This window comes from Marmota flaviventris, chromosome 16 (genome assembly GCF_047511675.1).
Source record: "Marmota flaviventris isolate mMarFla1 chromosome 16, mMarFla1.hap1, whole genome shotgun sequence".
NCBI classification, from domain to species: Eukaryota; Metazoa; Chordata; class Mammalia; order Rodentia; family Sciuridae; genus Marmota; species Marmota flaviventris.
The window spans coordinates 47,174,464-47,189,049 of NC_092513.1; the positions used below are offsets into that span (position 1 = coordinate 47,174,464).

A 14,586-nucleotide genomic window follows, 5' to 3' on the forward strand; every position below is an offset into this window, starting at 1 on the left:
TAGCATGCACAAGGCCCTGGGTTCAACACTCATTACAAAAAAAAAAGAGAGAGAGAACAAGTCACAGATTTACAAGTAACAGATTTTATGTTTCACCTATTTGAATAGCAAAGTGTTGTGAAGTGGGTAGGGAATCAGGCACTTGCATATGTTGTTGGCAAATGTATAAACTTCAGTCTCTTTGGAAGCAATTTGATAGTAATCAAAATTTAAATTTACATTTCCTTTGATACAATATAAAAAAACTCCCAGCACTATTTTTGCAGATTATTGCAAATACTTAGGTACAAAGCTGTTCATTGCATCATTGTTTCTTACAGCAAGTATCAAACTCTATGTCTAATAGGAGATTTATTAAGTGAATTGTATAATGGATCAAAATGAATATTTCAACCTTCCTCTTCCATCTGCCTGTTAAACATAATTTTGTCTTGGGTCAACTTTTCCCTCTCTCCCTGAAAGGGGAGGCGAGGGGGTGTCTCTCAGATGTTTTTGTTACTGTTTTAGTGAATGGTGGACATAATTTGTGGAGTATCAAAGTTCCTACCCAGTCTAGAAATGTGTTTTCTGGAACTTGAAATTGCCTTTACCTAAGTCAATTATTTAGTAAAGGCGGTTTTCTTTTGTTTTCATGAGTAGTTTACTAAAAGTGGAAGGGTAATTAACCCACCAGAATCTAGAGAATACAGTTAGCAGGAAGTTGTGAACCTATTGTACAATGGAAACACAAGGAGAGTTTGCTAAAACATGAATGGCTCCCCCCCAAAAAACTTGAGAATTTGCATTTCTACCAAGTTTTCAGGTACTGCAGCTGTGGTGGTCTTGTGACCACCCTTTGAGACTCCTTGCATGAAAGCATATTTATCATCATACTTATATTTCATAAGTATTTATATATTTTATAGCATACTTACATTTTATCATCAGTAGAACCACCCACCAGAAGCCAGTATCTGGGGATTGGGAGAGCAATGAGCTGGATGAGAGCCAGGAGGTCCTCATGGAAGATCTAGGGCTAAAGGTCCAGAGGAAATCTCTACAGTTTCACTGCCAGGCCAGCCAGTTGGATATCTCAACTGGAGAGATGGTAATTGAAATAGTGCTTTGAAGGGTAAGGATGGGAAGGTCACCTTTATCATGCTACCTACATAGAGTTTGGTCATTGCTACACATGATAATTTTTTTCACTGTAAATGGACTTCCACTATTGGGAAAGAGATCCTTACTTCCATTTTAACTTCAAAATAGTAATGATTGATGCATTTTAGTGGTCTAAATAATTGAAGTTTGAGAGAAAATGGTAACAGAGAAACTCATGCAATAAAAATAAGTGCTGAACAAAAAATATATAATGAGGGCATTATAAAACAAAGGTTCCTTTTTTGTGTATGTGTTGCTTGACTTCACCTAGAACTTAGAATACACTCTGGTCTTCCCCTCAGAATCATTCTCTGCATTTTCTCTCCCATTGGTTTACTGCGAGGCGAGGCTCCGCCAGCAGGTGGTGCGGTTCCAGCACTTTCCCAAACGTGGTCTGCGAGCACAGTAAACAAATAGATTGGCTGAGGCGCACCACCCTGCACCGCGCTCCGCCCCCTGCGCTCTAGGATCACAACACCATCAGGCCACCGCGTCACCGCCCGAGCTTTGCTAGATGGTTCCCAGGCACGAATTCCTTTTGGGTAACTGGGTTCGGGAGAAGAACTGCTCAGTTTTGGGGGCCGAGATAAACATATACTGCACTGAGGAATGGGGTCTTCATTGGGAAAACTCTCCAGGTATTCGCTTTTGCTAAAACCTCGCCACCCTCTCCAATTCAGGAGGAAAATAAGGGTGACGGAAAGGAAACAAAGCATCAAAGCCAGATACTGTTGACACGATTCTAGAAATATCCTCCCAGACTGGATTCCAAAAGCTCAGTTGCCCAGGTCCGGGAGTCCTCAACCCAACGTTGCGCATGCAGAGGCCGCAGGATGAGAAAGACTGTACCGGACCTAGGAGAGGTCTCCGGCTGTCGTGGCACTGTCAGAGCCCGACCCCGCCCCGGACCCCCAAGCCACGCCCCTCTAGGCCCCGCCCCTGAGCGCGCTGGGGGCGGTAGCAGCACCTCCCAGTAAGGGAGGAGCCGACGACGCCTCTTTCCTTCCTGACCTGCGCGCGCTGCCTGCAGCCGCCCGCGCCTGCTCCCTCCCTTGTCAGGCGCCGGTCCTGAAACAGCCCCGGGAAGTGAAGAAGCAGCCCGGCGCTCTGCGGAGCGATCCTAGCAGACGTGTGCAGCCCCGCGTGGCCGCAGCATGAGCGCGCGCGGTCCAGCCCTGTGCTTCTTCCTGCTGCTGCTCTGTCCTGCGCAGGTGAGCGGCGGTCGGCGACCCCGGCGCACTGTAGGGGACGTGGCCGGGCCGCGAGTCCCCAGGCAGAGCAGCGGGTTTGGCGGACGCTCCCCCGAGGCGGGAGACCCAGGACGTGGGAGACTAGGGGGCGCGGACCGGCTGGGCCTAGGGAACTTGGTCTGTGGGTGCAGTCCCCGGAGGCTCCCCCACGTCTCCCGGCTCCAGCCACACTCTTCCCTGTGATCTGGAGGAGGGTGGCAGCTGGGGGCTTGCTTGCTTGACCTATTTAGAGCTCATTTAAACTGTGGTCTTCTAGTTTCTCCATTTAAGATATGGTATCAGAGGGAAGGGGGGACGGGAACGGTGGGTGAAGAGGGATCGGGACTTAACCTTTTTTTCTAATTCTATATACACATGAACTCTGTGTAAATTTGTTTAGAAGATCCAGCCACTTTATTTCCTTTTCTCTCCTGAGAATGGAAGTGTAAGGGGAGGTGAAGAATGGAAATTCATGAAGCACCAAATTGAAAACAAACTTGAGTACTTTATATAATATAGTCAGCTTGATCTTCTAAGGGGTGCAGCTTGCTACTTATCACCTCCTCTTTAACATTTCAGGAAATTGAGGCCCAGAAGTGGGTAGTTGAATTTCCCCTTGTCACAATTAGCTAGTGACAAAGTGGTCCTGGAACTGTGTCCTGACTCCCTGGGTCGACTTCTACTTGGTTTAGTAGCCTTGGGCATTGGCCCCTCACTGCTGTTTGTGTGTCTACAGTTTTCTCTTTTAAAACCATGGGGAATGGGGGAAATACCTAAGGATGTGGGTGTTAATGAAATCAGATCAGGATGAAAGAGTGGCCCTCTGGGAATTCTGTGCCCACTAACTCTCCTCAAATAGGTGGGTCATTAGCTAATGGAGTGGTGAATCTGTGGGGAGAGCAGATTAAGGGGTTCTGTGAAAAATCTATTCTTTAAACTTCTGTGTAGTGCTCAGAAGGGGATAGGTGATGCTGATCAGTAAGGGCCCAAGAGCCTGGAAAGGAGCCTCTTCCTCCAGAAGTGTGTATGTGTGTAAGTGTGCAATCCCCAGCTCTGTGGGCTTGTGGAAGAGCCCACATCTAATATCAGGGTATCAGGATAAATCCAAAGATGGCTGGTTGGGGAGAAAAGCATATGAAAACAGATTTCAGAGGAACAGTTTGGGATAGGGTTGAGGTTCAGGAGTTAGATCAGTCACCAGCTCTGTGGCTTTAGGCATTTTACTCTCAGGCCCTAAAATCTTCTAAAGATAAATAATACCTTATAGAGTTATTGGAATTATTAAATGCCAAAATATTTGGAGAGATCTCATCACTATGCCTAAACCCTGTAAAAGCTCAGGAAACAGCAATTTCTCAATAGCCCTAGAGAAAATACAGCTACTCAGTTTCCATAGATCAGAACCTAATCAGCATGTTTCACATTATTAAGTAGCTTTAATTTATCTCTACATCCTTTTGTTTGTTTATTTTCTGGGTTTGGTTTTTATTTGTCTGTTTGTTTGTTTGGTTGGTTGGTGGGTTTTGGTTATCTTGGTACTAGGGATTGAGCCCAGGGGTGCTCACACTGAGCCACATCCCCAAATCTTTTTATTTTTTATTTTGAAACAGGGTCTCACTAAATTGCTTAGGGCCTGACTAAATTGGCTTCAAACTTGGGATCCTCCTGCTTCAGCCTCCAGAGCCACTGGGATTACAGGCATACACCCAGGTCTGCAGTCCTTTTACCTCAAGGCTAATAGCCCTGATGGGTGCCTCCACTCTAGGGCAATTGGAATAGATCAAAGATTGTGAATCTCTTGCAAAATTCCTGGAAGCCTTTTCAAGGTCTGTAGATCTTAACAAAAAAACACTCCTATTACTATTTTTAAATTTAACTCCCTCCAGTCTAGAAATTTTCACTGCACCTGACAGATGGGGGAAAGCCTGGAAGCTAGACAGATTGGGGGAGAGGGTATCTGCTTTTAGAAATCATACCAGTGATAACCACTCATCAGGTTTCCATCAGAGCACTAATCAGCTTCTCTTGGAATTACACTAATTATTCTTTGTAAGGTTTGAAATACATTTCGAGGCAATTTTTGCTTTTCTTAATTTTTACTATTTATAAATGATGAAATAACATTACTAGACCAAATGATTTTAAAACATTGTGGTTACCCAAATAATGGAAGCAGTTTTGAGAAATAGTATGTATCTCTCCTGAGTGTAATTTTAAAAAAATTTTTTTTAGTTATAGATGGACACGATATCTTTATTTCGTTTATTTATTTTTATGTGGTGCTGAGGATCGAACCCAGTGCCTCACCTATGCGAGGCAAGCGCTCTGCCACTGAGCCACAACCTCAGCCCCTGAGTGTAATTTTTAATAAGCTTTTTCTTGAGGGTCTTTGAACTCAAGTGAAGGCTGAGAGAAATTAAGCATTGAAGTGACCTTTCCTGAAGAGAGATGGAATGGGTTCCTCTTTAGACCTGGAGTGGGATGGAACAACCATTTGAAATTGAAGTGAATGTGGGTCATCTTGCGCAGTCTCCCCCAGTCCTTGACTATTGGGGTGATTAGAAGTCTTATTAGCCTAAGTCATCAAGGGGAAAAAAGAAATTTTTTTTTTTAAAGAAATTTTAGCAAGTGGGTAGAGAGAAAAGGATTTGCTGAATGGGTCTTTGTATTTCTCCATGTTTGTTCTATGACTCAGAACAAAGAATCCCTCTGATCATGAAGACAGTATGATCTCTCTCTCCTGGGTAACCCTTCCTCAGCCTTCCCTTCTGAAAGGGATGCAGTGTTTTACGCACAGCATATTACTTACTGGGAAGCCTGGATTAGGCCATCTCTAATCTGATCTCAGATCTCAGGTGCTCCTTTCCACTTGTCACCCACAGCTCTGTGAAGGGCATCAGTTCTCCAATAAGATTAAACTGTTAGCTATCAGAATTCTGCCCCAGTCAGTGTGCTACATGATCCACGATGTTTGCATCCTGTTCTGCAGCTAGGATACCTTCTCTCTAAAGTTCTTGGCCATCAGAATTGAATTTGCAATTGGTTTCCGGTGATCGAAGTGATCAACTGGATAGGCAGCTTTTCCTTTGCCTTGAGCTTCCTTGGAACATTTGCTTTGGCAATTAAAAAAAAAAAAAAAAAAAGAATCAGAAGAAGAAGTAAAAAACTCTCTGATGCACTTGTATTGTTGAGAGGATTTGAGAGATGCTTTAAAATTTTATTCTTCATCTTGTTACTGTCTCTTCCTTTGAGGAACTCTGATTTCCTTTAGGGGCTCTGGGTACAATATAGGATGAAAAAAAAAAATGAAAGAATTACCCATTTGGAAAGTAGTCCATATACTTTAAGATGCTGTGTTTTAATGTTATTTGTTGTCCCTTTCTTGTTCATAGTTAATGAGGGGAAAAGCAGGGATAAAAAAAATTATAATATAAAGGGAAGTCCTGAAATAAGGATGAGGCCCAAAGGAGTTCATTTTTAAGTTCTGTTTTGAAGAGTAAATTGACATATACCAGGCGGACAAGAGGAAACAGAGGAAAATGGGGGAAGCAGTACCTAGAAATGATTCATGTTTGAGGAAATGCTGATTACCCTGATTTGATCATTATATGTTATCAAAGTATTACCGTGCTCCATAAATATGTACCAATATTATGGAAAAAAAACCCTAAACTTAAAAAAAATTTTTAAAGAAAATGAGGGGAAGTTACTTCATTGCTCATTAAAAATCATCGAACACTTGAAAAGGGTGAATTTTATGGTATCTTAATCATCTTCATAAACCTGTTAAAAACTGGCAGGGAGTCTATTCTAGATTACAGAAAATTGAAGACAAAAAATAGCTACCTAATTTTTGCATAGTGCTCCATTGCTGTCACATATCTGTTCTTACTTTGTCTCACACAACTCCTTTAAGATATTATGGCTGTTTTTCTTGTTTTGTAGATACAGTGGACATTAAAGCTCAGATCTGTGCCAAGGTTACATGGCTCGTAAATGGCAGACTAAGAGCCTGACCTATTGTCTTCTGACTTCTGTTCTCTGATTTATTCAAATTCAGAATATTGCTACCTGATTACTTATGTTTAACAAGCTAAATTGAATGGCTATTCAGCATTGTTTCATTTGGCCAATAAAGCATCTCATTCAAGACCTATGCCCATCTCCAGTTTGGCTTCTTCCAGTAATTGGTAATAAACTAGAGATGGAATTAGCCTGCTGGTCTGACCCATGGCCCTGTTGCCACATTGTGTGAACATTCCATAAAAATCTGCACAGACCATATACTGACACCCACTTTTTGTTTTGGTACTATGGCTTTTGGGTTATTTTTCGAATTTGGGGTTGCTAGAGCTCAGAAGTGTCTAATAGCAATCAGTAGTATGACATTGGATAAATTACTTAAATACCAAACTAAAGGGATTATATGTAAAAGGAAGACTTGGACAAGCTGAACCTAACTCTAGAAACGTGACTGAAACGCCTATAGACAGGCAAGTCTGGTGCAGACAGATTAACCTTTGTTATATGGATATGTTCATGCCAGATTGGCCATTAAACAGTTATCAGAGACTTCCATCAATAGAAGTCAAACCAGCCTGGCCTCCACCTCAAAGGTCCTGCCTATTTGTTTGGTCTGCTTTCCTGACTCCAAAGAAAATAGCAGCCAGTGTAATCTCTGGGCAGAATTCTCCATTCCACTCCTTCCACCCGTCATCCTGCCTTGTCCTGACTGGCCAGGTCTGTGTCCCTGCTCCCTAGAGAGGCAGTGGGCAGTGGAGTTAACTAGCAGTCACCTTCCTTCCTTCCCTTCCAGGAGCTTGAGCTGGGTGTGTCCCCAGGTTCTGCCATTGGCTTTACCTATCCAGGAGAGCAGCAGTAGTAGCAGGAGGGACCCAGCCCTGCCCTCTTAATTGTGGTGGAATGGTTGGATGCTGACCTGGGGCAGAGGGATGCCAGTGGTACTGAGGAAGTGAGTCACTACTTGACAGGTACTTAATGAGACGTGAATTATAGTCATCATTTCTGCAAGTGAACAAGTTCATGAAGAACGAACGCCTGTGTAGGATCATGGTAGATTGGACAGCCTGTCTCTGGTCCATTTTCAAATTCTAAGGCTACATCAGAGCCCAAACTAGGTTGGAGTCTGAACAGTGAAATGAGCAAGGGGAGTGGGGGAGGATGAGGGAGATGGGTGGAGAACACTTAACTGAGCTTTGAAAATCATGTCTCATCATCATATGAGCCATATGACCTCAGAGTATCCTCTCTGAGCCTTAGTTTTCTTGCCTATAAAATACTCCTACTCTGTTGTTGAGAAATAAATGAGACAAGGGGCTGGGGTTGTGGCTCAGTGGTAGAGTGCTTGCCTAATGTGTGCAGGGCCCTGGGTTCGATCCTCAGCACTACATAAAAATAAATAAAACAAAGGTATTGTGTCCAACTACAACTAAAAAAAAAAAGAAGAAAGAAAGAAAGAAAGAAAGAAATGAGACAATAAGTAGGAAATCACTTAACTCTGTGCCTGGCTTGCAGTTGGGTTTCACTCATTGTTTGGATGTGAGTAAGGCTGCAGTAAAATTTTACTAAAGGCAGCCTGGAATATTAGCGTCTCTACTAGTGTTCAGAGCTTTTTCATGTGATAATGCATGCTCATGGAGCACCTATTAGAATTGGGTTTAACAATGGCTTTAGTTGCTGACAAATGGCAGAAGAGGCTTTTTATTTTTTTAACCTTTCCTGAACTGTCCTTCTGACTGTTAAAGAGGCTTTCCTGTCCAGTCATATACCTAGTAATTAAACCCTGGAGCATGTTGTGAAATGTCCACATGAGCTAACCTTTAAAAGTAGAGACTCTCTAGCTTTGTAATGCCCGGATTCTGAGTCGACACCAAAATGACCAGCAGTTCTAACTTCTGAACTTCTTATATAAGCCAGTTGAATTCCCTCAACTCACTGCAAGTTTGGTGGTTTCTGAATCCATGAACATCAGCTACAACATTACAGGAAATTTCAAAGGAATATTACACCTGAGATTTGCCCTTTATGATTTTGTGGCCTCACAGGGAAGCTAAGACAAAAACAAGAAAATACTGTTGTGATTCTCACAAATATAAATTCTGCTTGATCCTAGCACAGGAGCCAGAAAACTGGCCTAGACTGAGCCTGTTTTTGTGAGTAAAGTTTTATTGGGATGCACCCACACCCACTCATTTACCTCTTGTCTGTAGTTGCGTTGAGCTTTGAACTCCAAGGGTTGAGTATTTGCCACAGAGACCTTAAGGCTCCCGGGCCTCAGCTCCTTATTGTTTGGCTCTCTAAAGTAATGTTTATCTGCAGAAATGGGCACACCAGAACTCTGGCAGAGAACATCTGTGTTCCCCCGACAGGAAGATGAGGGCAGATGCTCTGTGCTCCAGGCTCTCAGCCCAGTGCTGCTTCTGTTCAAGGACAGCCTTGCTTTACTTCGGGAACACCAGATTAGGACCAGGTGCAAGGAGTCAGAGTGGAGGAAATGAGCCTTGGGAGAGGCTCCTAAGAAGGCATAATTAGGGAGGGCGTTCCAGCATGGGTAAGAATGAAACCTGTGGAGGAAACAATGGGTAGGCTTGTTTTTCTGGGGTTGGGGATAAGGACTGGAGTTTGGCCTTCCGCATCTGGATAAGTACAGTTCAGATAGAGCAAAAGCCAATCTGGGAGGTAGTAGAGATTTATTTGTTTATTTTTTTTTTTTGTATGTCCCCACACTTGTATATGTTTTAATGTGTATATTTATTTATGTTTACCTGTAGGGAGAAATTAAATTAGGTCTTCTGCTAGGAAGACCTAACTCTAATAAATTAGCACTAGTTAAATCTGAGGAGTAGGGTGAGGGGACAGAGGATTTTCAGTGTTATTCTATATACACCTGTGATGTGTGGATATTTATGATGAATGTATATTTATTTGTAAATAAAGTCTGCTACTTTTAAAAATATTTTAGGACTTGGCAAAAATTTTTAAATGCTTAAGTAAGGTAATTCTAGTGGCTATAAAGAGCCCTTTAAGATTACATGACCACAAGATGAACTGGGAAGAATAATTATTCTTTGGACTGAAACCTGACTATGGTTTGAATGTGTTCCCCAAAATGTGTTGGAAACAATCCCCAGTGCAGCACTGTTGAGGCTCTGGGCCTTTAAAAGAATTAGGTCACGAGGGTTCTGCCTCTTGAGTACATTAATGCCATTATTGCAGGCATGAGTTATCATGAGAGGGTTCCAAACAAATTGAGGGGTTCAGCTTCCTTCCCTCTTGAGTGCCCTCTGTTGCCCTTTGCTTTCCACCGTGTGGAATGATGCAGCAGGAAGGTCCGTCATCAAATGCAGCCCCTGGATCTTGAACTTCCAAGCCTTCAAAACTATGAGCCAAATAAATTTGTTTCTTTAAAGTTACCAAGTTTCAAATATTCTCTTACAATAACAGAAAACAGACTAAGAAATATGTGTAATAAGAATTGTAATGCACTCCGCTGTCATATATAAATAAAAAAAGGAAAAAGAAAGACCCTCCTTGTACATAAACCAAGCTCTAACAAGACTGGGTATGTGCTATGACACTCAAGCCCATAGTTCTTCATCTTATTTAATCTGACAGCTTTTTCTCTTTTAACCTCAGAATGGTAATTGAGAATATGGGTACTGCAGTTCTTGCCACTGGGCTTTCCTTTATTTTTTTAATACCTTTATTTTATTTATCCATTTTTATGTGGTGCTGAGGATGGAACCTAATGCCTCACACATGCTAGGCAAGCGCTCTACCACTAAGCCACAACCCCAGCCTTGGGCTTTCCTTTTATATGGTGAAGGACATCTGAGCACATGGTTCTTTTGATGTGTGTTCTGTAAAATACACATAATATAAAATTTCCATTTTTAACCCTGTTCAGTGATGCAGAGTATATCACGTTATGTGTAGCTATCACTACCATCCATCTCCGGAAGTCAGTTCAAATGTTAAGTAAATGCACATTTTGGCTATGGTACTCAAATGTTGGTGGATTTTATTTCAATATTAGACATGATACTTCCTTCCCCATGAGAATATTATTGGTTGTAAAATCAGGGTTCTTGTATCATAGTGAATCCAGCTTTAAGTTTGGAAATTAGATGCTTCATTTAAAAAGGAAGTATGTGCACTGTACAAGCCTTGTTTGCCCAGTATACCTTAATCTTAGTGTTAGCATGTGCTGCTATGAGAGTCCTAAGGGATCTTAAGGTACATCCACACTGTTTGTCAATAAAATCCAAACTTCCCGCCACACTGGTGATTTCAAGACTGAAAGACCAATTGCTTGGATGCCAACTAGAATCTTCATGGGTCACTGAGATGAGCATGTCCCAGCCCTGTCTGCCCAGATCCACCATGGAGAGTCTGTTTCTGGAGCCAGAATGCCCTTGTTTGAAACCTGATTTGGCCACTACCTGTGTGATATTAGAGAAGTTCTTAGTGTTTCAGTGCTCCATCCATTATAGCATCTCCCACATCAAACAATTGTTAGGATTCATTGGGCTGATATAAAACAGTGTCCAGAACATAGTGAGCACCTTGTCAGTACTTTGGGGTCCACTGACTTAGGGCTTGCTATAGGCAGAATGGCTTTGTGAGAAGTAAACCGAAGAGTTTATTCAAGCCCAAATTTCCTGGACCCAAAAATACTTCAGATATTTTATTCTGTTCAGATCTTTGGAACCTTAGTAAAGAGGTTCCAGACAGTTGGAAGACATGATGTCTTTACATTTAATTGTAACTTGCCTTGTAGTTTACTAAGTACTTGTTATATACACATGTATGATCTCTCATCGACATGCTAAACCTCTGAGATAATTAGAGATAATGAACTTCATTTCACAGGTAGGGGAATTTCTATTCAGTGTGGTTTTAAGTAATCTGCCCCAGATGAGGTCCCATGTGGCATGAAGTTTATTGACCAGATCATTAGTTCTTTGGATCAGAACCTAGAGCTGCTGATTGCATGCCTCCCGATCACTCCATGCCTTCCCCTTCCCTCTTCCACCAGATGGGTAAAAACAGCACTTTGCTTCAAAATAAATGACATAAAAGATGATCTTGGTAAAAAGGAAGCTAAACAGCATTGGGTCATCTTGATTTGCCTTTGTAGCACTAAGTGCTGAGGAAGGGAAACTTAGGCTCCAGACACCCATTCTGTTTGCCATGCTGGGACTGGATTTGTTGACTAGGTTCCTGTTTTTTACTAAAATTTGTGGGAGGTCATAGATTTGGACTGGGCACCTATACTAGGCGCAGTAAACCAAAGCAATCTAGAGTTTAATTGCAGTTCTGGTTGGTTATAGGCGGTCCTCAAACCAGTTAACTAATTAAGCAGTAACCATTTGACTGGTTGGTAAAGCAGTAGCAGATTGTTTCACTTGGGTTTTTCCATAAATGTGTCTGATCACATTGTTTGTTGGTGTTCCCAGAACCTGCTCCTGTTCTGGGAGCTGCCAAGATGTGTTGAATTGGTTTGGTTTTGTCCTCTGCCCAAATAAACTCTCCTAGATTCAATTGGTCTAAGGAATTTTCCTTTTAACCCTGTCACTTCTGCTCCTGTGGTTGACCAATTGAATGGCCCTGACCTGAGACCTGTTTGGCCAGCCGCTCAGTTGAGAATTCCCTGAGGTCTTGGGAGGGATCCCTTGTATTTAAATTGTATGTAATTATCAACAGTTCATTCCATCTTTGTCATCAGCTTTCGCTTTTTCAAGCTTTGGTTAGATAGGCAGTGATCTTTTATTGGAAACCTAGAATTGCAACACTTTCTTTAGATTCTCTAGGTTTTTGAGGATAACAATTGGGGAACTTTTATATAAAAATGTCTGTGGAATTATGCAACTTCTTGACAAAGGATTGGTACAGGAGCTTCGTTGAAGGCTCACCACTTCCTCATTTGTATAATTTCCGTCCCTGTGGCCCAACATATGACTTTTAATGAGTCAAGCAGAGGGATAAGTGGTAAGTGGTAATTTTTATTTTAGAATATCTGAAGGTTGAATTGAGTGGACAACTCAATTATATTGACTCCTTGGATTCCCCCAAACATGCACACCCCTACCTCCTGCTTGTTTGTTTTTTTGTTTTTGGTTTTCTTTTTTCCCCTCTGATGTTTCAGGGACTGTTCTGGGATTCTGTCTTGACACTGGGGACCAGCAGACTCACTTAGCTTGTTGCATGTGGGTAGGTCATGTGCCGCTGTCACTGGAGGGAACTGGTGCTGTTGCTTCTATTGAGATCTTTTTAAATGACTTTCTTCCAGGCATTTTCGGGACTGTAGTTTTGCTTCTTGGTCTCTCATTTTTCACTAAGGGACAGACAGTTACAAGCCAGTGGCTCTGGCTCGCTGGGCCCTCTGTGACTGTCTGAGTTCATTATAATACCAAGAGTCAGGTTGCTTTGGGCAGTGTCCTTGGAACAGGGTGCTGATTCATTCTAAACCCTCCCCACTTGTGAATTTTCTGACAGCCTTGTGACTCTCACATGGGGAATATGAGTGACTCTTGAGAAATCTTTTTGCAAGAGATTTAAAAAAAAATTTTTTTTAAGAGTGCTTAGGTGATTTTCCTTGGAGTTAGCAGGTGCATTCCTTGCTTTCTACTTAAATCTGAAGGATATAATTTTTCATTCTTGCTCCTCCTCTTGCTCATTGATGTTTATGGTTTTGTTCTTCAGATTATTTATGGAGTACTTATTAATTAACCTAAATATATGTGGGAAATATCCTTCATTCTTAGTAGTTCCTTGTGCAGATGGGGTCCCAGGTGCTAACTTATCCTGTGATTCTTAGTGATTTTTATAGAGAACTATAACTTCTCTTAAATAAGCAGAAAGTTGAAATCATATAAATAATTTCCATGACCTACTTTATTGACTTGACAAATCTATTTGAGGCATTTGGTCTATATATTTTTTATTTTTTTGTAGTTGTAAATGGACAGAATGCCTTTATTTGTGTATGGTGCTAAGGATCGAACCCAGTGCCTTGCACATGCTAGGCAAGCGAGCGCTCTGCCACTGATCTACAACCTCAGCCCCCCATTTGTTCTATTTCTATTACTGTTTCTCAAAATGTTTAATAAGTGCCCCTTGCTGTCACTTCCTTTTGCAGGTAGCATTGAAAGGTTCTGTAATAGTGTTTGAATGAGCACTTTTTATTGTTGAAATATGTTTTCCATTAGACCTCAGTTACACCTAGTCTTGTGTTAATTTCTATAGGTGTTTTTACAGTCCTGTGTTTGGTATGGAGAGTGTGGAATTGCATCTGGAGATAAGAGATACAATTGCAGATATTCTGGGCCACCAAAACCACTGCCAAAAGATGGGTATGACTTAGTGCAGGTAAGTTCCTTGTTAGTCGTACAAAGTGCTGATCACAAGATCCTCTGTAATTAAACCTTGCGGCACAGTGTGGGTAGAGGTGAAACTAATAGGCCTAAATCTTATCCCAGATTCTAACCTGTAATGCACAGTGTAGAGAAGATAAGCTAACTACAGAGGTTTAATTTTTCAGGCACCGACTCTCTACCTCTCATAGTTTCCCAATAGCAGGTTACTATTTAGAGACTGACCTTAGTCCTCAAATGTTACTCTTTGAAACTTCTGCAAAATATATTAGAACTTGACTTTTTGGTTCCTAGATCCCAGGACTTGAACATACTGCCACTAAGAAGCTCTGACTTCCTCTTTCCCTGTGTATTTTAGTGATTTCTCTGTATTCCCCTGAGCATGTGAATTTTGGCTGTCTCCAGGTTCTGCTTTGTTATCATTTTTACCATCCTGCATGCACAAGGGTATTGGAAAATCGGGGTGGAAAGACTGATTTTAGAGTCTTACGTAATAAAAAGTCAAATTGACATGGTAGGAGATCTCTGCTTACTTATTCCTTTCATCAGAATTAGTAAAAGTTTTGACTTTCCCTGGAGTGACTAATGGAAATCATAAATAGCACTCTGGTTGAACTTAAATAAAAAAAAGGTAGGAAGAGGTAAAATGACTGTCGCGGGGGAGAGAGAGCTTGCAAATAAAAACTAAATTAGAAATGTCTCTACCGCCTCTATCTGTGAGTCCCTAGTTTATGAATAGTATATTTGATGGCCTTTCAAGAGAATTCTGCAAGAATTTCGCAAATGCTTGCCTTATCCTCAGGCACTGAAAAGGTTTACGT

General features: G+C 41.6%; 1 protein-coding gene across 1 annotated transcript in view; it reads left to right on the top strand.

Annotated features, from left to right (window-relative positions):
• The first annotated feature begins 2,155 nt into the window (after positions 1-2,155).
• The window catches only part of Npc1 (NPC intracellular cholesterol transporter 1), a 48,751-nt gene continuing 36,320 nt past the window's right edge, over positions 2,156-14,586 (top strand). The window contains exons 1-2 of the mRNA XM_071602854.1: positions 2,156-2,351; positions 13,638-13,760. Coding sequence (XP_071458955.1) covers positions 2,295-2,351; positions 13,638-13,760 — 180 coding nt within the window. The 5' untranslated portion in view covers positions 2,156-2,294. The remainder of the gene's footprint in view (positions 2,352-13,637; positions 13,761-14,586) is intronic.